Source organism: Linepithema humile, chromosome 3 (assembly GCF_040581485.1).
Source record: "Linepithema humile isolate Giens D197 chromosome 3, Lhum_UNIL_v1.0, whole genome shotgun sequence".
Lineage (NCBI taxonomy): Eukaryota > Metazoa > Arthropoda > Insecta > Hymenoptera > Formicidae > Linepithema > Linepithema humile.
Genome location: NC_090130.1, coordinates 6,091,248 through 6,114,076, shown reverse-complemented (window position 1 = coordinate 6,114,076; position 22,829 = coordinate 6,091,248). Strand labels below are relative to the sequence as shown.

General features: G+C 39.6%; 5 protein-coding genes across 10 annotated transcripts in view; all 5 read left to right on the top strand.

Annotated features, from left to right (window-relative positions):
- Btk (tyrosine-protein kinase Btk29A) overlaps positions 1 to 22,829 on the top strand; it is a 32,515-nt gene that overhangs the window by 8,165 nt on the left and 1,521 nt on the right. For 3 of the 6 annotated variants that reach the window (XM_067351039.1, XM_067351038.1, XM_012374104.2), the window contains exons 5-15: positions 18,757 to 18,818; positions 18,907 to 18,990; positions 19,122 to 19,186; positions 19,529 to 19,594; positions 19,781 to 19,909; positions 20,048 to 20,241; positions 20,379 to 20,550; positions 20,710 to 20,878; positions 20,999 to 21,117; positions 21,230 to 21,482; positions 21,565 to 22,686. In XM_067351039.1, coding sequence (XP_067207140.1) covers positions 18,757 to 18,818; positions 18,907 to 18,990; positions 19,122 to 19,186; positions 19,529 to 19,594; positions 19,781 to 19,909; positions 20,048 to 20,241; positions 20,379 to 20,550; positions 20,710 to 20,878; positions 20,999 to 21,117; positions 21,230 to 21,482; positions 21,565 to 21,666 — 1,415 coding nt within the window. In that variant the 3' untranslated portion in view covers positions 21,667 to 22,686. Of the gene's footprint in view, positions 1 to 4,637; positions 8,738 to 18,326; positions 18,515 to 18,756; positions 18,819 to 18,906; positions 18,991 to 19,121; positions 19,187 to 19,528; positions 19,595 to 19,780; positions 19,910 to 20,047; positions 20,242 to 20,378; positions 20,551 to 20,709; positions 20,879 to 20,998; positions 21,118 to 21,229; positions 21,483 to 21,564; positions 22,737 to 22,829 lie in introns of those variants that run through there. The other 3 variants (XM_012374105.2, XM_067351040.1, XM_012374103.2) reach the window with 3 other exon arrangements.
- On the top strand, positions 1,503 to 4,492 carry LOC105676332 (C-type mannose receptor 2). Its single transcript, XM_012374117.2, has 6 exons — positions 1,503 to 1,717; positions 2,071 to 2,283; positions 2,524 to 2,807; positions 3,192 to 3,330; positions 3,680 to 3,907; positions 4,105 to 4,492. The coding sequence occupies exons 1-6, from the start codon at positions 1,561 to 1,563 to the stop codon at positions 4,401 to 4,403; spliced, it is 1,320 nt and encodes a 439-aa protein (XP_012229540.2). The 5' UTR covers positions 1,503 to 1,560; the 3' UTR covers positions 4,404 to 4,492.
- Positions 8,737 to 12,631, top strand: LOC105676328 (insulin-like growth factor-binding protein complex acid labile subunit). Its single transcript, XM_012374111.2, has one exon. It carries the CDS (start codon positions 11,536 to 11,538, stop codon positions 12,628 to 12,630), a length of 1,095 nt encoding a protein of 364 aa, XP_012229534.2. The 5' UTR covers positions 8,737 to 11,535; the 3' UTR covers position 12,631.
- LOC105676327 (insulin-like growth factor-binding protein complex acid labile subunit) lies at positions 12,962 to 14,221 on the top strand. Its single transcript, XM_012374110.2, has one exon. The coding sequence runs from the start codon at positions 12,977 to 12,979 to the stop codon at positions 14,147 to 14,149; it is 1,173 nt and encodes a 390-aa protein (XP_012229533.1). The 5' UTR covers positions 12,962 to 12,976; the 3' UTR covers positions 14,150 to 14,221.
- LOC105676329 (insulin-like growth factor-binding protein complex acid labile subunit) lies at positions 14,368 to 17,144 on the top strand. Its single transcript, XM_012374112.2, has one exon. The coding sequence runs from the start codon at positions 15,820 to 15,822 to the stop codon at positions 16,888 to 16,890; it is 1,071 nt and encodes a 356-aa protein (XP_012229535.1). The 5' UTR covers positions 14,368 to 15,819; the 3' UTR covers positions 16,891 to 17,144.

The following is a 22,829-nucleotide window of genomic DNA, read 5'->3' as shown; positions in this document are numbered from 1 at the left end:
ATCGCGCGCGCCGTCCCTTCTTATTGCGACTCTGATTCCTCTTCGGGGCTATTAAATCCGCAGCCTTGAATGAATCTTCAAGAAGACCTTCCAGTGTCGCATTCAGAGCGCGCGATTTCCAGTTTGACTTTCGGAGACGCGGGCTGAATATCGTCGAAGGGAACTTTCGGTCGATAGAGAGACAGGTCGCGATGACTAATCTGACGGTAATAAATGCTAATTGATTAAGAGCGTTCTCTCGAAGGGAAGTTTCGTCTCCCGAACGATTGAGACGAGTGACTTTCAATCTGTTGTTAGTGCGAATGCTTTGAAAACATCTCTTGAATTTCGTGATCGCATCGCGACGAATATACGTTTGCAATTATCTCGAATGTTCGACATTCGAGAGAAAATTTTTGTCTTTTTTTTTTGCAGAGAAAAATAGGAAATGAGTAAAATGATCTTACGATATTTGCATCTGCGCTCTTGGTTGTGATTTTGAATTGTTCTTGATATCATCTCGTTGCTCGTGGAAGTTTGACTGCAAAATGCCGTTTCATTGCCACAGTTGTTACCTCGTCCGATTGCGCGCAAATGTATAATGTAGCAGACACCACGTGTGCAGGCTAAATTATTCGAAGGGCATAGCTGATCCGACTGCAAATATAAATCTTCAGTCGCTGATAAGTGCCATCGCGATAATCGTCACCATGACATTTTTATTATGTCTAAATGCGCTTGAGATATGGTATCTCGCGCGGTCTATCAATTCTATTCGCATTTTGTAAATGAGATTATAGCATGTTTTAACGCGGAGATAGCTGGTTCTGATTCCTAATCGCTACTTCTGCATACCGGTTTTTATAGGCCTCGCGTCGCAAAAATGCCTCTGGCTGTGCGACCCCTCTCGCTATTAAAATACATTTGGTTAGCGATGCGTGCCACGTTATTACTGCAGGCTAGACTGCTTTCCTACGCACCGTCTCTTACATCATTCCTTTGAACTACTTCTTCGCTTCATTTACTTTGTGGAAAGTTTATTAGATCGCTGCTGACAGGACTGTAATATGTCTACGACAAGAGAGAATTTTTTTCTGCCACGAACATCATCGTCTTTCGAATGTTAAATCTTTACAACATTAGATGGAATACATATATACTGATGATGATGAATATTTATTATGATGTAGAATGATGCAAAAAAGTGCGTTTTATCACAAGAGATAAAATTGATTACACAGAAATCTGATATTAGATATAGATCAAAGACACAATGTATAAGTACCGATAAAGACACGATTAAACATTGATTACGACGAACACCGATAAACACAAGTGTTTTATATAATAAAAATAATAATAAAAATAACATGACAAACAATAAAGTTTTAAGAAATCAGGAAAACAAATCTCAGAAATGCAAACTAATGATTCTATATCTAATCCTTTTATATCTAATCCTTTTACATCTAATCTAAATTTTTATCGAATCTCAAAATGAATATAAAAGCAAACGTTCGTTGAGCCAAGAGCAAAACCTGTCGAGACGTTTTACGAGATTGTTTAATAGCAAGATCAAACATGTTCAAGTATTTCTTTATTTTCGTTATTCTTTGCCACACTCGTGGACATGCGGTTCCGCAAGAAGAAGTACTTCAACGTCTTCCGGCGTTATTTAAAAGCTTGCCGCTACTGAACTCGTTGCAGAACGCAACAGATCCAGATAATAGTACTGAAGGTAAATTTTCGCTTAATGATATATTTTATTCTCAAATTTGAACCATATGGAAACAAATTGAATTTTTTACGTTTTCTAAACTTCTCGTGACTACTATATTTCTTGTACTCTGATGTCTGCTGCAGTATTCTAATATTTCTGGTGTCTCTGATTTCTATTTTATCGCAATACGACGTTCGATTTGCTTTTCTATTGGAAGATTTACGTATTTATATATTTTTTTGCAGAAGCATTAAATTTTTTCAGTTATCACGAGATATTTTTATAACGAGATAAAATTGCATAGACGCAAATAGTCCCTTTTATTTTAATTTTTCAAGAAATGTCTAACTTTGTTTCTATTCTTTTATCAGACGGATGTAACAAAGTGCTAGTTAAGATAAACGGATCAAATAATATTAACGCGGGCGTGCAAGTAATTCTCGTAAACGTCGAAACGACGATTGTGGCAAAAGCAAATGTGAACCCTGCTGGCTATCTCGTCACGCCCGGTGTAGGAGCGCACAAACTTCAAACTGACAGTCTCACTTGGAACGATGCTCGCCAGACTTGTATTCAGGAAGGAGGTAAAGAAAATAATTCATGAAGCGCCACTAATGTAGAACGATGATCATTAATTATTGAATTCATGTTTCAATCAGCGCATGTTGCGTGTATTTGACTTGCGATTGATATTACGTATTTGATTTGCTCGCCGATATTTAATGAGGTTTCATTGGAAAATTATCATGATGAATGTTGATAGCTATCCCGTATAACAGTATTGAGCGGAAGATTTCTTATTATAAAATTTCGCATACGACTAGGTCATTTGGCGGTTATCAATTCGGTCTCTGAGGAGGAAATTCTTTTGCGCATGCTGCGAGATAATGGCATAGACGCCGCTTGGCTCGGAGTGCATGACTTCTACAAAAAAGGTGAATGGGTCACCGTCACGGATGAGGCCTTAAAAAATACCGGATACGCTAAGTGGGCGGCCAACGGACCCAACAGTGATGCTAATCGTCAAAATTGCGCGGCTCTTAAAGAGGGCGGAATGACCAATGAGCTATGCGACGTTTTGGTTCCCTTCTTTTGCGAGATTGCCGTGTAATGGAGAATTTTGTCTGATATTGCCGATTTATCAATATGATGATGGATAGTCGCATGTATTTGTTAACAATATATGTATATAAATGAGTAATTTAATAAATGAGCAAAAATAAGCAATACGAATCATCGTAAATCCCGTAAATCATCGTAAATCAAAAATCCCAGCGTTTCGGTTGCGCGACAACGCGTATCGTTGCGATTACAATTTTTTCAGTTTGCAATGTCGATACACTTCATTGCTGTTTTTACTGTTTACGTCAATTTTAATCTTTCCTCATGACCTGTGCGTCGGGTTATCTTTTACCGATTGAGTATAACGAAACGACGGGCACAACGTCGACTGTCTACCGTGGCATTGCTTCACGAGACTGTTCAGTGGTAACATCTAATGATGTTCAAGTATCTGTTAGTTGTTCTTGTCGTTTGGTGCGAAACTCAGCGATATGCGTTTGCTCAAGACACGTCGACTCGACTTCTTTCTATTCCAAATGTAGATAACGGCAATTTGACCGCGATTACAGGTATAAATCCTTGCTTACAATTTATTTTATACGAAAGTTTAAAACTGAAACTTTAAAAATCTATTTTCTCTTCGACTTTCTCTCTTTCTCTATCAGTGTTTTATTGAAACTGCTTAGTCTCTCGATTTAGATTGCTATTAAAAGTTTTTTTTAAGATATTTTTCTTCAAAAATATCGAAGCTAGATTGTCACAGCTTGTAGATTTTCCGTACTTTATTCATCTTGTTAAATTAGACGTGTTACATAAAAAATAGAAGATTTGCATAAGAATAAATGTGATCTTCGGAGAAATAGAGATGTGAACAATTTTTTGTTTCGGAAAATTATTAAAATAATTCTATCCCGTCAGAGGAGTTGAGCAAGAAACCCGTGATTGCTATGAACGGAAATAACAACTACAATGTGGGCCAGCAAATATTTTATATATACGACGAAGACCAGCTCAAGCGAATATTAATAAATAATAAGCATTCGGAAAAACTGGGTGGCACTGGCACTAGTGGTTTAACTGCGCATAAATTGGTGACTCGTAAACTCACCTGGAACTATGCTCGCCAAGCTTGCAACACTGAAGGAGGTAAAGAAAATAACTCATGACGCATCATCAAACGATCATCAGTCATTGATATATTAATTGGCATGTATTACTAGCATTTGAAAAATTGCTTTAACACAACACATCATTCATAAATTAAAGAAGTATCGTGGTCACGATAATATAAACGTACAAATATCAGAGCAAAAGATTTTTTAATATATTTCAAACGCGATCAGGTTATTTGGCGATTATCAATTCGGAAGCGGAGGAGGAGCTTCTTTTACGTTTGATGAAAGAGAACAATGTACGCGAAGGTTGGCTCGGAATTCATGATCTTTATCAAGAGGGTGAGTGGATCACCGTCGAAGGCGACCCTTTAGAAGAAACAGGATTCACCAAGTGGACGACTAAATTTCCAAATCAACCCGACAACTATCAAGGCAACCAAAATTGCGGAATGCTCCTTATCGAGGGTGGATTAGACGATGAAAATTGCAACCATGTGCATTCTTACATCTGCGAGATGGCTGCCTAAAATTACAGATGTGTACCAACATCTCGCAGATTACATTTACAACAATACGTATAAATAAACGAATAGATTTATTCCTACTATTTTGACAACCCAAATTGTATTTTGAGAAATTCACTTCAATAGATAGAGAATATCGACGTCGTCAATATTTACCGAAATATTTACGCAACAGTACCGCAAACGCGCTTTTTCCTGTCGCTTCCGCGAACGTCGGAAACGCAAGGAAGGATTAAATTAATCACGACGCAACACTGAACCGCAATTTGACTCGGTACTCCATTATTCTCTACCGCTATGAAGGCATTCCATCGAACGATCGGCTTGTCCGCGCGACCGGCGGCTGGAGCGCAGTGATACCGTACGGTTAGATTAGCGAATATATATCGTTTGAATTGCACGAGTGTAGTAATGGAAAGCGTCGCGCGCGCGATATTGTACTGGATACTATTCAGTTCAGTTTACTCGAATAGTAGTTAATCGGGTTTGCGAATGAAGACGAATGAGCTCTCTTCCGGCTTCGTTGTTCATACCGGGGATGAAGGAAAGTCAGCCGGATAACTGTGAGATGAAGCTGCCCGGCTGCTGGATGGTCGTTGTGGAATTTCGCAGGCGTTAAAATATCGTCGTTGAAATATAGTCTCAATTCAAGAGTGAAAAGATAACTTGAGGGGGAAAAAAGAAGAGAAATTATCTCGAGGGAAAAAAATAAATGACTAACGATAAAGATTTTCCTGTTGATGGATTTTCCCTTGGTTTTTACACGATTTTTACATATTCGTCATCGCTGATTATTATGTCGTTTGCAATTAAATAAGTAGGATGGTTTTCTAATTTTTGCTCGTCTATGAATTTATTTTTCAAGTGTAGCTTATTTTCGCGTGATAAAGCAGACGTCTCTTCTATCAAATATAAGTCTCAACTTCCCTCGCTTCTGTTTTATTCGATAAGGTACATCATAGTCGTTGCGCTATTCAACGAGCATGGAATGACATCCTATCTGTCAATTGTATCCAAGGCTAACTTTCAATTTTTCGAATGCTTTATTTGGAAACTGTTATTGAATATTATTGGACTTTCTGCTTCGGTGTCGTTGTTTCTCCATTTCCTCACTTTATCTGTTAGAACAGTCCTCCTGTTCGCGGAATATATTCTTCGAAATCTCTTTCGAAGAACTGATCTTTTTTGAGAAAAGACGACTCCGCGACTACAAATAAGACCGATTCGTACGTGAGGGCAAATACGCGCGTGACGATGTTAACAAATGTAGATTCGATAAGAGAAAAGTGACTGATGTGATGAGGCGGGATTGAATGTAGTCGTAACTTCCACGAGTTAATAGCCTCTGACAGATAATCGTGTTGTTGCGCGAAACGATGCAAGAGAAGTATTTAATTATAAATTACAAGCGAGAAGCCACGAGAAGAGCCGCGATAAATGCTGAATATATCCTGTTCATACGCGCATATTAACTACGTTACGTAAAAACAAATTATATTAATTATATTTTGCGGAAAACATTACTGATAATTGTTTTGAATAATGAAAAGAATTTTATGCGCTGAGGAGTGCAAAATTAATTTTGGACAGTTAATTTCCGTTCTGCGAGACAAGATATCCAAGATATTCGCGGAGTGTTCGCGGGATATTTCAGAGACCAACCCATAAATCCAAATGCATACTTGAATATTGGACTGTCAGAGATGTTCCGTGGCGCGCAATTGTGTCTCAATGGAGATTCATCCGCAACCGCGGGAACCGCAAATGGAAAAGCATCGTAAAAAGCGCTCCTGCTCGTCGCATCGATCGGCACATTGGCGAGCACGATCCTTCCTTCGTCTTGCATAGTGTCGCGGTAGAAATTTTTAGCAGGCAAAGTTGTTTTTTTGTTGTTGTTTTTTTTTTAATTTTAAATATATGTCACTGTACTCTGAAGTATGTGGGGCCTTTGTAGTGTTCGCAGTTTTTGATTAAATTTTTATTTTAAATGTACTTTATAAATGTCGATGTCGTTAGTACGGAAATATTTACGTGATAATATCAGGCAGTTTTCTCCCCTCTCTCGTTCCGATAAAAGCGTCGGAGCTTAAACCGCTTTGTGGCAATCCGCTTATATAAAACGCAGCGTGGATGTAAAGAGGGATCGACCGGAACTCGAGTGAGGTCTGCATATCGCGGCTCTCAATCCCGGGGATGATTTGATGAAATTCAATGAAATCAACTTCACTAATGCATTTGGTGGCTATCACCCGGGTGATATCGCTTTCGATCGATCAATTAATTCACCTCTGAGCGAGATATTTCGTTATTTGTCGTGTGCGCGATTAAAAGTCGTGAGAGATTCGCAATTTGAATAAAAGAATTTAGCTATTAGACTGCGCTTATATTGTGATGGAATTACGTCCTGAAAACTCAGACATTCGGGCTCGGGAGTTGCCCCGGTCAGAACAGAACACCCACCCACATTTTCATGAACTGATTTTCTGAGAAAATGCGACGCAGTAGTAGCTCTGTCTACGACAGGCGCTTCTTGTTCGACTTCCGACTCCCTATTTTCGCGATTCGGGTCGTCGTCGTGTCGGCGTATTACACAGCCACTTCGCTTTTGTTACGACAGCAGTGGTGTGGGTCGAGTCGGGGCGGCTGCTCCGCGAAAAACTCGAATGCATAATATTGAGCTAGGGGCTACTAGGGATTTTCAGCAAATGTGTAGCGGCAAATCGATAGTCCTCGCGCGTCGTGGAACGAAAATACGCTCGATTTCGCCACAAGAAGTATGGGTCTCTTAACGAACTGAAATCGTCCGTCTAATAAATTCTGTCCGTGCAATTTCTCCACTTTTATTCGCAAATATAATAATAATGTTACTCCCGACGCGCGATATCTATATGTAGCGTGTTGAACCGAATGATTTAAGATGCACGCGAGAATTCTTCGAGAGACGCCTTATATCGAAAGTAGCATCGAATCGTGCGCTGCGACCGCGCATATCTCGACTGGTATTCCGCCATCGCTATTCGTGCTCGGAAAACTCGAGGAGATCATTGAGTTCTCAAGTACACGGCGACGGAAGCCAAGGAAGCCGGGCTCGAAATTCGATTTAGCGCGAGCCTCGATAACGATGTCACGCTCTCGCGCGCGCTACGCGCGCGGTCTCCGCCTCGCTTTTTTCTTCCTAATGCTTTTCTAACGTTTTATTGCGTTTCTTTATCCTCATTAAAGTCGAGAAGTTTGTTTATCCGCGCCGTTAAAGGACCGCGTTTTATTTGTCGCCGCGCTGTGCACTCGCGCCTGTCGCTGTTCCAAATTGCTGCTTCCCGCCGGTAATCTTAGCGCACACTTAATTGGACATCGCCGTGGGGGGGAGGGAGAGAGTGGTACGGATAGGTACTTGTCGCAAAGTGCTGAGTTTGCCGGTAAGCTGGTCTACAATGTCACCAGCCATTTTCCCGGGGTTCTATAACTTCTACACGATGCACTTCGGTGCCTGAGAGGGAACGACACGAGCCGATATCGATATTCGTCAAATTCATCGCCGCGCGCGGAGAAATTATTGCCGTGGTGATCGGAATCTTGATTTTAATTCTCCTCGCGCCTAATTCGACCGAGAGACACGAGGTTGACTGGATTCTTTTAATTCGGCAGCGTCGCGACAGTTTCTCTCGTAAAAGGCGATGAGAATACTTATTTAATCGAAGTACGTTATCTTTTATTATACAATTTTTTTCTCTTATTTTTTCAGTATGAATTTCTCGCAATGGAATTTTTTGCTATATAATTTTTCTTTACATAATTGGTCCCCGGGCGTATTAGTGATTACACATATTACTTTCCGGACTTTTACGGATAGGAACAACGTCCACGTAACGCATCGCGCGTCATAGTGCGTGTCGAAGAGTCGTCTTCGTCTACGGTCGGCGACTTTAATCGGCGGCGAAGGAAAACTTCCGTGAAGGTGAAACTGCGAAGAAGGGGACCGAGCAAGACGGCGGCGACGACGACGACTCCGAACTCCCTTTCGCGTTGCTTGCTCGCACGAGCGACCAGTCGCGCGCTTAGACGTTCTCGAGCCGAACCCAGTTCGCGTCGAGCCGCTTCCACGGCTGCTACCGCTCCTTCTCTCCGAATCGTTATTCGCGAAATTTAGTGCACGGGGCTCTTGCTGTGAGTTTCGCGCGCCGGTGTACTTCGTATCGCGCAACAGACGCTGATCGACGGCTAATTAACTAACGGAATCATGTTAGTGATAAGCGCTTTAAAGCAGGTCGCGAATGCCGCTACTAACGCGGTTCACTCGGCCACCGGCAATGTTACCGGACACGCTCACAATAGTTCTGGTGAGTCGATCGAACCTTTCCTTTTTTGAAATTTGAACGATTCGCTTTTGCGTTAACGCAATCCCTCCTTTATTTATTCGCCGATACGCCGCGATTGCGCTTACGTTAGCATTTAAATTAATCGCTTGTTTTTTGATTGCACAAGACTAATCGCTTTTAATGTATGATATTTCGAGACATTTGATAATTCCGAGATTACCTAAATATTTCGCAACAAAAATTATAGGTTTAATTTAATAAAGCAAAATGTTGAAATCCACTTAAGTTCCACAATGCAACGAGTAATGTCAATCAAAACATCCGATGTGTCCAAAAAAAAAAAACAAAAAAAACAAAAAAAAAGACGATGAATCTACAGTGGCAAATATCATCCGGTATTTCATCGGCTCAACGATGAAAGCTTGCGCTCTCCACATTTGCAACGTAGAATTCGTAATCGCGCTATATACAGGTGAAACGATCTAGCGCGTATCGCGCTCTCCCTCTCTCCTTCCGTCGCTCGCGAGTCGTACTTCGTCGCTCCCACCCGCGCTCCGTATTTTTCAACTTTTCGGTTCGGCACGGGAAAGCATCCGCGCGGTGCATAATACATTTGTGTTCGCGCAGAAATATCGCTTGCGCAAAATGTAAAAGGTTACACGGAGGCGCGCGCGAGCACGACCGACCTCCGTCGGTTTCATAAGAACGGTACTACGGTAACTTTCTTGCCACGCCTAATGTCAAGATCGCAACGTCAACTGCACGTCGATTATTTTGGATCGATTTTTTATTTTTAGATCGAAAAAAGCGTGTACCCTGCATTTAATGAATAAAAAGGTCCGTGTTTAATTATGAGCGAGAATTGCGAGAAAAATTGCGATGAGAAGGAGCAGTCAGAACTCTGCCAGATAATCCAAAAGTTTTCATTTTATTCGAAATACCAAGCGATTGTTTACGCTCCAAAAATGCTGTCTGTTTATATTTTTAAAAAATGTGCTGCGACGCAAATTTTGCGAAATCAAATTTCGCTACGTCCTACCAAATTATTTTCTACGTATAAAAAAATTGATTAAGAGTACAGCTGAGACAAATGCCAATTACTTGCGCGCATACTCACCGCTGTGCGAGGCGTAATGTGGCCATTATAGGTGACATTCACCGGCTGCATAGACGTCGACACCTCAAGTGCTGACGGTAACGCGGTCATTGTATGGTGTACCGATACACAAGTGTTCTTGCAAACGGGAAAAATACACGGGAATCTCGCAAGCTCAGCGATTGTGGAGAACGAATTATAACTAAAAAAATTACAAGATAAAAATTAGCGATTTATTTTTTGCAATCATAGTTTTTTTTTTTAAGTCGATTCGCGCAATTATGTTGATTGCAAAGTAAAACAAACAGTTAGTACATTTAGCAGCGCTTTTTCCTGCAATAACAAGACTGTTCATAATTTTGGAAATCATAAACATTAATCGCGCGCGAAGCTGACTTTTGAGAAAATATAAAGTATAAAATATAAAGAAAATATAAAGAGAGATATAAAGTCGCGATTCCGGCCAAGAGACATATCGGATATCCTATTGTATTCTGCTATTTGATTGAAATTTAAGCTTCTTCATCATTAATATTGTATTGGTAATCGCGAATCGGTTTGTCACTAACCGCCGACCGACCGACCGACCGATCGACCGCGGAATACCTGAATCGAGAAACCGAGTGAGTGGGATGTACATCGTTCGATGACCTCGCGAGCGAGAGGCGAATCGCTCTTCTGATGTTTTCACCAATACCTTAGAAAGCTTCTCGGCACCGCTCGCGAGAAGACATGCGTAGCCTTGAAAATCGCCCGCGGTACATATTTATCTTATCTCTCGAACAATCGGAACAGCAAATGCATATTTCTTTCTCGGATAATTTCGCTGGATTGCCTGCACCGTAATTCGTCGTCATCAAACACTTGAAAACCCGCACGGAAATCGTTCTTGCGAAATTGATGCAATTCTCTCGGAATCCGAACTCTTCGATATTCGAGCTAGACCTTGAGATTAGCATACAAATTTTAACGGTACAAGTCCCGCGGAAATAAATGCCGTCTTGGAGAAAGATATTTACATTTATAAATATTAATACATACATATGACATAAATACATATGCGCGATAATAAATATGACACAGTGTATGTTGAAAAAAAATATATGATTATTTCTGGAAAGCGGTAATCAGCCTTGGATTATCCGCCTTAGGACGCTCACATCCTTATACAACTCGCACCGTATTTTTCTACCGTTTCACTCCACTTTCCGTGATCGCCTCACTGTCCCGGGTGCTCACTGGACTATTACATACTTTCTACTTGCTCGTTACAGATAATCAGTGGCGAACAACCTGCCATCCGCAATATAAGCGGATTGCTAAAATGGATTCGCGATCACAAAGACTGCGGTTAATATGATATTCATTTTAATTAACGCGTTAATTTAGCCGTTTCGGTATTTTTCAAAATATCTTAAAAATGAAATGCGATAAATGCTGGGAAAACTCGAGAAATCGTGCATCGATCGTACAGGAAATTTTGCTTTTTTTATTTCGTGAAATATTTTGCAAATTAAACGCTTCTCCTATCTTCAACTTTGACATGTGATACTCATTGATGTATTATTCATTAAAAATGCAATCATTTTCTACCTCTATGATAACGATATCAATGCTGAGAGGCACATTTTGCTATTTAATTGCGTCTTTTCGACGGTATATAAATTTCTAAAGCAGCGGTTTTGCATTTGTATCACTCGACCGGTTGTATTAGCCACCAACGATGTGGCAATTTCTGGTGCTTTTTTTACAAATTGTCCTGATAGTCTTAACCACAGCTTTGTCGGAGAAAGAACTGATCTGCCATGACGTGATCTTCTACAATATCTGTCGATACAATGGAGTGCTTGTTGAAGTTACGCAACATTATAATATCAGTGCATTATTCCTCAATTACATGGAACTTTTTTCGATTCAGGAAGATGTCTTTAAGAACGTGACAGCAACGCATTTGTATCTAAATAACGGCAATCTCATATCTGACCTGACGAAGGGATCCTTCTACGGTTTGCCCAACTTGAAGCGCCTTGACCTGGACAGCAACATGGTATCATTGTCGGAACACCTGTTCGCGGAATTGTCACAGTTGGAGATGCTTTCGTTAAGCTTCAACACGATCAATTCGATACCGAAGGACTCGTTCGCTGGTTTGTCGAGCTTAATGTGGCTATATTTGAATAACAATGATATCCCGACGATCGAAGAGGAATCTTTTTCGAATTTAAATCCCGGACTGTTGTACCTGTGGCTCAACGACAATAAAATCTCACACGTAGCGCCTGGCGCCTTCGCCGGTTTAACCGAATTGAATTGTCTTCATTTAAACCACAATCAGTTGCAGACTTTACCGAGCGGCGCCTTTCGAGGCTTAAATAAATTGGAGGTTCTCTACCTAAATCGTAATCTGATAACGAGCGTTTCCAGGGCGCTTCTCAGTGATTTACTCAATCTGAAAGAACTCCATCTAGAGCATAATGAAATCAGAACTCTTGAGTTGGGAACGTTTCAGGATTTGTCTCTGCTAGAGGACCTACGATTGAATGGCAACAAACTGTCTCATATTAAAGCCGGCACTTTTGCAGGACTCTCCAAATTGAAACATCTCGTACTGTCTGATAATAACATCTACACGATAGATAATGGCGCATTCTTTGATCTCATTGAATTGCAGAGTCTGTATTTAGACTTTAACAACATCACTGAAATCGATAAGGAAATAAGCGGACTTTCATCTGAGGTTACTGTCTCTTTGACGCCATTAAGAATCTGTTTATTTCTCAATGCGGAATTTGTTTGCAACAATAAAAAGAGTAAATAAGTCTTGTTGCGATCTTATTTTACGTACTCGAGATATAATAAATTAATATGCTTTTTATTACTCTTTTTCCTTGAATCGAAAAATATAAAGTTAACGAGAACGTTTGATTAATAATAAATGGAGAGAAAACTGGACTCGAGTATCATCGTAGCAATATTTTTCAAAATATTTAAAAAATGGACGATAAATATTAGAAGAAACGCGAAGAATAGCATGATAATACAAGAAATTTATCACTGCTCTGTCCACCAGTTAGTCATGCGTTTTCTATCTTCAACTTTGACGTGTAGTACCAATTTATCTTTTCCTTCCGAGAATGCACTTATGAAAATTTCCCGTCTCGAAGATGACGCTATCAATGTCAAAAGTCACTCCGATATCTAATTGCCTCCTCTCGACGATATGCAAATGCGTAAAACGCGGCGACTTTGCAGTTGTATTAATATCACTCGATCGAACGCATCGACTGCTGAACACGATGTGGCGATTTCTTTTACTTTTCTCGCAAATCGTTCTGATAATCCCGGCGAGAACTTCGCCAGTCAAAAAGGAACCAACCTGTAAGAATTTAGACGGCTATAATGTCTGTCAAAACAAAGGAGTGCTGGTCGAAGTTACACGACGTCACTTCGAAAATCGATTGCACATTAACGACATGGATCTTCTGGCGATTCGGGAGGATGCCTTCAAAAATGTAACGGTGACGCATTTGAATCTGAACGAAGGAAACCGAATATCTGTGCTAACAAGGGGATCCTTCCATGGTTTGCCTAACTTGAAGCGTCTTGATCTGGACAGCAACGTGGTATCATTGTCGGAACACCTGTTCGCGGAATTGCCAAAGTTGGAAGCGCTTTTGTTGAGCTTCAACAAGATCAATGCGATACCGAAGGATTCGTTCGCTGGTCTATCGAGCTTAATGTGGTTATATTTGAGTAACAATGATATCCCGGCGATAGAAGAGGAATCTTTTTCGAATTTAAATCCCGGACTGCTGTACCTGTGGCTCAATAACAATAAAATCTCACATGTGGCGCCTGGCGCCTTCGCCGAGTTAACCGAATTGAATCGTCTGCATTTAGACGACAATCAATTGCAGATTTTACCGAGCGGCGCCTTTCGAGGATTAAACAAGTTGGAATTTCTCTACCTAGATCATAATCTGATAACGAGCGTTTCCAGGACGCTTTTCAGTGATTTAGTCAGTCTGAAGAAACTTCATTTTGGGCACAATAAAATCAGCTCTCTTGAGCCGGGAACGTTTCAGGATGTGTCTCAGCTAGAGGACCTACCACTGAATGGAAACAAACTATCTCATATTAAAGTCGGCACTTTTGCAGGGCTCTCCAAACTGAAATATCTCATACTATCTGATAATAACATCCACACGGTAGATAACGGCGCATTCTCTGATCTCGTTGAATTGCAGAGTCTCGATTTAACCTCTAATAACATCACTGAAATCGATAAGAAAATAAGCGGTCTTTCATCTGAGGTTTCTGTCTTTTTGACGCCTTAGAAATCTGTTTATTTCCCAATGCGGAATTTGTTTGCAACATTGAAATAGTAAATAAATCTTTTTATTGCAAAATGTTTGCGATCTTATTTTACACACTCGGAATATTAATATGCTTTTTACTACTGTATTTACTACTGTATTTTATTACTGTATATTTCATTCCTTGTATTGAAAAATATAAAGTTTTCGAGAAAGTTAGATTAACAATAAATGGAGAAAAAATTAATAGAAAACTAAGTCGAGTACCACCGTAGCAATATTTTTCAAAATATTTTAAAAATGCGATAAATATTAGAAGAAACACAAGAATTAGCGTGATAACACAAGAAATTTATTTCTGCTTTCTCTACTAATTAACCATGTGTTTTCTATCTTCAACTTTGACATGTGGTATCAGTATTAAAAGTAAATAAGGCTTTAAATGCCAAAATATAGATTTTGAAATAGAGAGATGTAAATGAACCGTTAATTTTTTTATTAACGCATTAAATATTTTAATCATACGTTTATACTTACTTTCGAAAGTGCTTTTTTACGAAAAAATAAAACAACAGCAAAAAATGCAGTTAAAAAACATGTTCAATATCACATATCATAAGTTTAAAATGTATGAAACGCTCTAAGTTTCAAGGGAGATAAAATAAGGAAAACTCTAAATGCCATAGGTACGCCATAGTACGCCCACTGTAATATAAGTGAATGTGAATAACCTTTTTATTTATTTAACTTTTCTTTTATTGAACAATAAACAAAGAAAAAAATAACTATTACAAAAGAAATAAAAATTTACTTGCAAACATCTGCAACAGCTGGCTCTTGGAGCCTTTTTTAAAAAATAGCTTTTAGAATCTATCGTATAATAAGTGCCGTAAATAATGTATTGTAAGTTATTTATTATACAAATGGCATTTAGCGCTTTATACACGCTGTTAGCAATGACAGTAATTTTTTATTCCAATCGCTATTTTTTAAAAAAGGCTCCAAATACCAATTGTTGCAGATGTTTGCAAGTAAATTTTTATTTTTCTTGTAATAGTTATTTTTTCTTTGAGCAGTTTTTTATTTTAATCGCGATTTTTTAAAAATTGGTACTTAGAGCCTTATTTACTTTTAGTCTAGAATTGATCTTTTTCTTTCCTGAATGTAAGCATGGAAATTTTTTCGTCTCTAAGATGATGCTATCTAAGTCATTCCGATGCAGTGTTGCTAGACAGGATGCTTTTCTTCACGCATGCGCGGTGTAACATCTATGAATTCAGTGGTGTATATGGATACATAGTGTTTGAGCGTTATTGGACACAAAAAATTCTGCATTCCGATATTCACCAACAGTACTGTAATTTATTGTTTACCTTATCTACCTGTAGTATTTTAATACTGTTAGTTAATATCGGAACACAATCCAGAGAGTTTAGGGGGCTACAAGGGAAAAATTTTTTAAATAGTTAAAACTAAGAACCTGAGAGTGCCCTTTTTCACCTGAATTAGTACCTTATTGAGGCTTATTGAGGCCGATTTCCAAACGCATGCGTGAAGAAAAGCGTCCGTCTAGCAACACTGTTCCGATATCTAAATGCGTCCCTTCGACGGTATATAAAGCGTAAAACGCAGCGATTTTACAGTTACATTAATATTATTCAATCGGAAGCATCGACTGCTGAACATCAACGATGTGGCGACTTCTTTTGTTCTTCTCGCAAATCGTTCTGATAGTCTCGGCAAAAGCTTTGTTGGACAAAGAGGAACAAGAGGAACAAGAGGAACCAATCTGTAAGATTTCAGACGGCTATAATGTCTGCCAAAACGAAAGAGTGCTTGTCAAAGTTACGCGAACTTTCAAAGATCGATGGTATTTCAATGATCAATTGAACCTCAACAACATGGATCTTCTGGCGATTCAGGAGGGTGCCTTCAAAAATGTGACGGTGATGCACACTTTGAATCTGAACGTTGGAAACCGAATATCTGTACTGACGAGGGGATCCTTCCGCGGTTTGCCCAACTTGAAGATTCTTAATCTGAACAAAAACGTAGTATTATTGTCAGAACACATGTTTGCGGAATTGTCACAGTTGCAAGCGCTTTCGTTAAGCTTCAACAAGATCAATTCGATACCGAAGAACTCGTTCGCTGGTTTGCCGAACTTATTATGGCTATTTTTGAATAAGAATGATATCCCGACAATCGATAAGGATTCTTTTTCGAATTTAAATCCCGGATTGTTCTTCCTGTCGCTCATCAGCAGTAAAATCTTGTACGTGGCGCCTGGCGCCTTCGCCGGGTTAACCGAACTGAATACTCTCCAGTTAAACCACAATCAGTTGCAGATTTTACCGAACGGCATCTTTCGAGGATTAAATAAGTTGAAATTTCTCCACCTAGATTATAATCTGATAACGAGTGTTTCCAGAATGCTTCTCAGTGATTTAGTTAATCTGCAAGAACTCCATCTGGAGCATAATGAAATCAGAACTCTTGAGCCGGGAACATTTCGGGATTTGTCTAAGCTAGAGAACCTACAACTGGGTGGAAACAAACTGTCTCATATTAAAGCCGACACTTTTACAGGGCTCTACAAACTGAAAGATCTCGCACTGTCTGATAATAACATCCACACGGTAGATAACGGCGCATTCTCTGATCTCGTTGAATTGCAGAGTCTCGATTTAACCTCTAACAACATCACTGAAATCGATAAGAAAATAAGCGGATGTTTATCTAAGGTTGCACTGTTTTTGTAACGGAATGTTAATATGCTTTTTATTACTGTTATTCCTTGTATCAAAAAATGTAAAATTATCGAGAGATTAACAATAAATCGAGAATAGATATTAAGCTAGCTCGGCGAAATTTTTTCTATATATATATATATATATATATATATAAAGGACAATCTTATTGGAAACGTATAAAGAGGAATGAAACGATGTAAACGGAAATTGTATTGTATCGAAATGTATCTCTTCATCTAACAATATATTTTATATTTGAATCATCCGAGAGTAAGACTCAATATCCCAACATTCCCTATTTCAAGCGCGACATTTACCTTATGTGTATCCTTTTTAAGATTTTCCTACTTATTGAATTTCCGCAGAAGTCGGAATATTTTTGAAGTGGCTCTCCCGAAAGAAGAAGCGTCGCCTCCGGCGGATTTTGTTACCCTCTTTTCACGTCGCAGGTCTTGTGTCCCAGCGAGACTTTCATTACTGAGATATCCTCCTTGAGATTCTCTTCATGCTTCACGAAAAGTTTCTCTATGAATCTCGGTTGCACGGCGTGTGTGTATACTGAAAAATTGCGCGGAAATCTCCGCTATGCGAAAATGGATAGCGTTTTAAAAGAGAAAACACTCGTTCGATCGAGAATATTGTTTCTCTCGATAATTGAAAAGACTATCCAGTACATTCTCGTTTACTCTACTTCTTCTCTTATTCTGATATAATAATCTAAAAAATATAATTTAAAAAATAGAAACATTATGATATATTATTGTAAAGAAAATTTGGAAGATTAGATGTAATATTAACTCGCGCGGAATAGCGCGAGAGTTTTTCCAGCGGTAACTTTCCTGTTTTTTAAAGTTCCATTCTGGTCATATAGCTTTTTGTTGGTACGAAAAATTTTCCCCAAAGGGCAAGCAACTGAGGTATGACGAAGATACTCGGGGTGTTTTTTGTAAAGAAACTTTCGCGGACGAAACCTCTTCGCCGGGGGCTGCCTCCAGTAATGAAACTCGGCGGAAGAGGCGATAAGAAAGGGAGAGAGAAAAAAAATGTTAAAGAGATGAACATTATAAGATACGAGATGTCACGCGATGAGCAGTAAATTCGCTCGGCTGCGGTTAAACAACGTTGTAATACCCACGATGAGAGGCCGTGCTTAGGAAAGCGTGCGTTCGTAGAATATCAGATTGCTCGCGAACTTCGGAGTTGGAAGTTGGAAACATTAATTTCCCACACGTACTACCGCGTCTCCACCGCGTTTTCTAGATTTCAGTGCAGGCATACACGTACGCCCGGCGGTTGTGTGTTGATGGTAGGAAACGGTTGCTGCAGCGCACGCAGTCATGGTGCACGCGACGAGCCGTACACGTGCGAACGTTGAACGTTGAAGAGATGCTGGTGGGGAGGCTGTAGGAGGTTTGAGGTCGCATTGATTTTGTCTAGACAGGGTGGAGACTGCTCTCGTGGTATCGTCCTTCGCGTCCATCGGTCCGGTATGCTGTCATCCCGGCGTGGTGCACTTGTCGGACGGAATGTTCCGTTCAGTTCTCGCCGATCCTCGCCACGCGAATAGAAATGTCGCTGTCGAATTTTTTTGGTTTGGTGAAATGAAACGACGACGATTGCGCTTAATCGAAAAGTAATTATTCAATTTTCGATCGTGTGTCGACCGCTATCGGATCAAATTATTAGGAACTTTTGCTTCTTGCTTCAATAAACAACAGCGTTGTGAAAATGAAGTGCGAAAGAATGTAAATCGATTGTTTGCTAATGTGAGGAAATGTATTGTGCTATCAAATTATTCGAAAACTAAATAACTGATGTGAAAAGTGTTCGAACAGTTTATTTGATTTTTCCACGTTCTTTTTTTTATTTTTATAGGAACGCCCTCGACACCGATAATGCCAGGCGGCACACCCGGAACGCCATCCTCTAAAACAAAGGTGAGTCATTTCGTTGAAGTATTGCAGTTTTCTTTTTTCTAGCATTTTATCTGATTTTTGCGATAAAAGTTGATTAATTTTGCTCTAGGAGAAGATAATGCTGCGGGCGAAAGTCGTAGTGGCTCTGTATCCGTTTCGAGCCATCGAAGGTGGTGACTTGTCTCTCGAAAAGGTAAGGATAAGACAATAATAGATATCGTAAAGTTCAAAATGATTATGGCATACAATTTTACACAATATTATACATTATTATACATCGTTGAATAGAATATTTATTAACGATCTGTGTTTTTATGACCGCAGGGTGCAGAGTACGAGGTCCTGGATGATTCTCAGGAACATTGGTGGAAAGTTAAGGACGAGAATGGGTACATATTTCTTTTTCAAATCGGCTATAAACATTATTTTACGCAAACTTCTTTCGAAATTTATTTACAACAAATTTACAACGAGCTTACAATATTTCACTTGTGTTTTTACATCATGACACACGTCGCAGTGATCAAAAAGCAATCATGGAAAATAATTAGTTACAGCGTACAATTCGCAAACAGTAATCTTAGTGGCACTTTTATATAATCAGCGATAATTATTCGCGATAGCTTGATAGTTTACTTATGCATGGCAAAATAGAAGGCTCGTCGAAGGTAATTTGCAGTGTTAGCGAAGAATGCCTTGCACAAAGTCATATGGCGCGCATTTAATTGCAGATCGATCGGCTATATTCCTAGCAACTACGTTAAAGAGAAGGAACTGTTGGGACTGCAAAAATACGAGTAAGTGTAATAGTATATATTTTTCTCTGTAAAACGCCGAGTTCAATTTCTGTAGATTTATAAAAGCCTAGTTACGTCTCTTTATTTTTTCGAGTTAATTATCAATCATTTAGCATAATCTTTACGTAAATTGCAAGCTTGTAAATGATAAAAATAAACTAACGGACGATTTATTTGCTGTTGTAGATGGTACGTAGGCGATATGTCAAGACAGCGCGCTGAATCGTTGCTAAAGCAAGAAGATAAGGAGGGCTGTTTCGTCGTTCGTAATTCCTCGACCAAAGGACTTTACACACTCTCCCTTTACACGAAAGTGTAAGTCAACGGTTATCAATCAGTGACTAAAAATGGAAAAATTCCATTGATCGTGATCCTTGACTTTAAAAAGCGCTTTCTGCATAACAATCGCCCGAGGCTTTTTCCGATAATCTGAGAGTCTCCATGGTGTTGCAGGCCACATCCCCACGTGAAGCATTATCACATCAAACAGAACACTCGCGGAGAATTTTATTTGTCGGAAAAGCACTGCTGCGGCTCCATTCCCGACCTAGTGAATTATCATAGACACAACAGCGGCGGTTTGGCCAGCCGACTGAAAACCAGTCCTTGCGATCGTCCTGTACCACCCACTGCCGGTCTTAGTCATGGTTCGTGTAGCTTTTATTCTCTTTCTTATTGTAAATAGGTACTGTAAAAAAGCACTAGATGCAAAAAAAGAACACGAGATATAAAAAAACCTTTTTCGACCTCTCTCGACGCTACTTAACGGGCGGCTTTTTCGCAGACAAATGGGAGATCGACCCGGCGGAATTGCATTTGCTGGAGGAGCTCGGGTCCGGCCAATTTGGAGTCGTGCGGAGAGGAAAGTGGCGCGGCTCCATCGACGTTGCCGTGAAGATGATGAAAGAGGGAACCATGTCTGAGGATGACTTTATAGAAGAAGCTAAAGTAATGACGTAAGTTTCAACCCAGTTTCTTTTATGTTGCATCGAAACTTTCGATGGACAAGTATACGCACGAGCGAGATCTTTTTAATTTAATTACGATTTTGATTATAACTCTCTATTTTCTAAACTTTTATTGAAACTCGCGCTTATAATTTTATTTGTGTTTAGAAAACTGCAACATCAAAACCTAGTCCAGCTGTACGGTGTCTGCAGTAAAGATAGACCAATATACATTGTCACGGAATACATGCGACACGGATCTCTTCTCAACTACCTCCGCCGTCACGAAACCTCATTAGGCGCAAACGTTGGCCTTTTGTTAGACATGTGTATACAGGTAATGCAAATTCTATTTAAGATAATAATAGAACGTACAGAGAGATGTTGCTATAATTTTATGATAATATAATGTACAGGCTCTTTAAGTATTTTTTTTTATAATTTTTATAATGTACAGGTTTGCAAAGGAATGGCGTATTTAGAGAGGCATAACTACATACACAGAGATCTTGCTGCGCGTAACTGTCTGGTGGGATCCGAAAACGTAGTAAAAGTTGCAGATTTTGGTTTAGCTAGGTAAGTTATTTTATTACCGTATTATATTGTGCTGGGATAACAAACTTAATCGAAAGAAATAAGAAACGCGTAAGCGTGCCGTGAATTTAGCTGATCGGACACATATTTTCAGGTACGTGCTCGATGATCAATATACCAGTAGCGGGGGCACGAAGTTTCCTATTAAATGGGCGCCGCCAGAAGTGTTGAATTACACACGCTTTAGTTCGAAATCGGATGTGTGGGCATATGGAGTACTTATGTGGGAAGTATTCACATGCGGAAAAATGCCTTATGGTCGCCTAAAGAATACGGAAGTTGTCGAGCGAGTACAGCGAGGAATCATACTGGAACGACCGAAAGCGTGTTTCAAGGAAGTCTATGAGGTGAATTGTTATTCCTCTTCGCTTTCGTGTCGTGTATTGCATTTACAGAATCCTCCCAAACTTACGAATTCATGGATTTCAGGTGATGCGTAAATGTTGGGCACACTGTCCGGAAGTGCGACCGTCCTTCCGCGTCTTGAAGGAACAGCTAATCAGCGTTTCTCAAGGACTAATCAACGATTGACTCAACCTTCTGCGGTGTATGCGCCTGTCTTCACCTTCCTACCGCTCGATCCGATCGACGGCGAAGTCATCGCCGTCGTCGGAACGATCAACGTCTGCCACTTTACCCTCGTCGAACCTGTCGTATAACTCAGCAACGCTGCCGTCGCGCAAGACCCGCGCACCGGCCTCCCCCCCGCCTTCCACGATCGATTTCTCACGTCATTTATCATCGATCATGTGCAAATCAAAAGGAGAGGTCTCCTCGTCGCCGAGCACACCCGGGCATCAAACTAGTCAACATAAACCATCATCGAGCTCGACTAACAATGTGTGTGACGTTTGCAGTTCCTACGGACAACCGTGGATCGAAATATGCAAGGCGATACGAGCCACTAAAGGTAAATGAGTAAACTTGCGTATATGCGCGCGCGTGTGTGTGTACACGAAATTGAATTTACACCGCTCTGTATCACGGCTGTTACGCATTTAGAGAACCGTATCCGTAATACGGAGATGTGATTCTAAACCCCGTAAGCGTAAATGCATCATTTCTTTCGTCTATTCTCTCCTATTGTTCCCTCTTGGTGCATCTCCGAATATTTCGAACGGATGTGTTCCAGTTGTCACGCGATTTTATCCGACGTTGAGATGCGTGATACTATGTGTGTTTCACATACTATTTTTCCCATATAATTTTTAGACTTTACTCTGTACCGTCATAAATACATTTATAAATAGAACAATAGTATTTATTGATGGCCTTTGCAACAAGCGCAATATTCAACTTGTGATTCTTCTTAGAATATATCATTTTTTATGACTGGTTTTGACATACACTTTGAATTGGAAATATCGTTTCTGCTTAATAAATCGATTTAATAAATAAGCATTTCGCTTATTTGTACATCATATTATAATTAATACACGAAACCGCAAAGGAAAAGGAGATATAGCAAAAGCCGCAAAAAACGCATGTTTTATTCTGACGAAATAGTATGCAATTCTCATTTGGAGTTAGCTTAGTGGACACTTATAAGTGGTAAGTAATATGTAATTTAAAACAATTGATGAATAAATTCTTATTGTGAATTCTGTTATAAGTTTATAAATCTCATACAAAATATAAATATTGTTATATAGCATATGTAATAAAATTAAGTAGTTTAAGATACAATGCGCTTA

Bases quoted from the DNA above. Each gene is read 5' to 3' on its own strand.
- LOC105676332 (XM_012374117.2), top strand. From the start codon at position 1,561: ATGTTCAAGTATTTCTTTATTTTCGTTATTCTTTGCCACACTCGTGGA. The intron at 2,808-3,191 runs TAATGGAGAATT...GTTCAGTGGTAA, and splicing joins TCTTTTGCGAGATTGCCGTG to CATCTAATGATGTTCAAGTA. The intron at 3,331-3,679 runs GTATAAATCCTT...CTATCCCGTCAG, and splicing joins CAATTTGACCGCGATTACAG to AGGAGTTGAGCAAGAAACCC.
- LOC105676327 (XM_012374110.2), top strand. From the start codon at position 12,977: ATGACGCTATCAATGTCAAAAGTCACTCCGATATCTAATTGCCTCCTC.
- LOC105676328 (XM_012374111.2), top strand. From the start codon at position 11,536: ATGTGGCAATTTCTGGTGCTTTTTTTACAAATTGTCCTGATAGTCTTA.
- LOC105676329 (XM_012374112.2), top strand. From the start codon at position 15,820: ATGTGGCGACTTCTTTTGTTCTTCTCGCAAATCGTTCTGATAGTCTCG.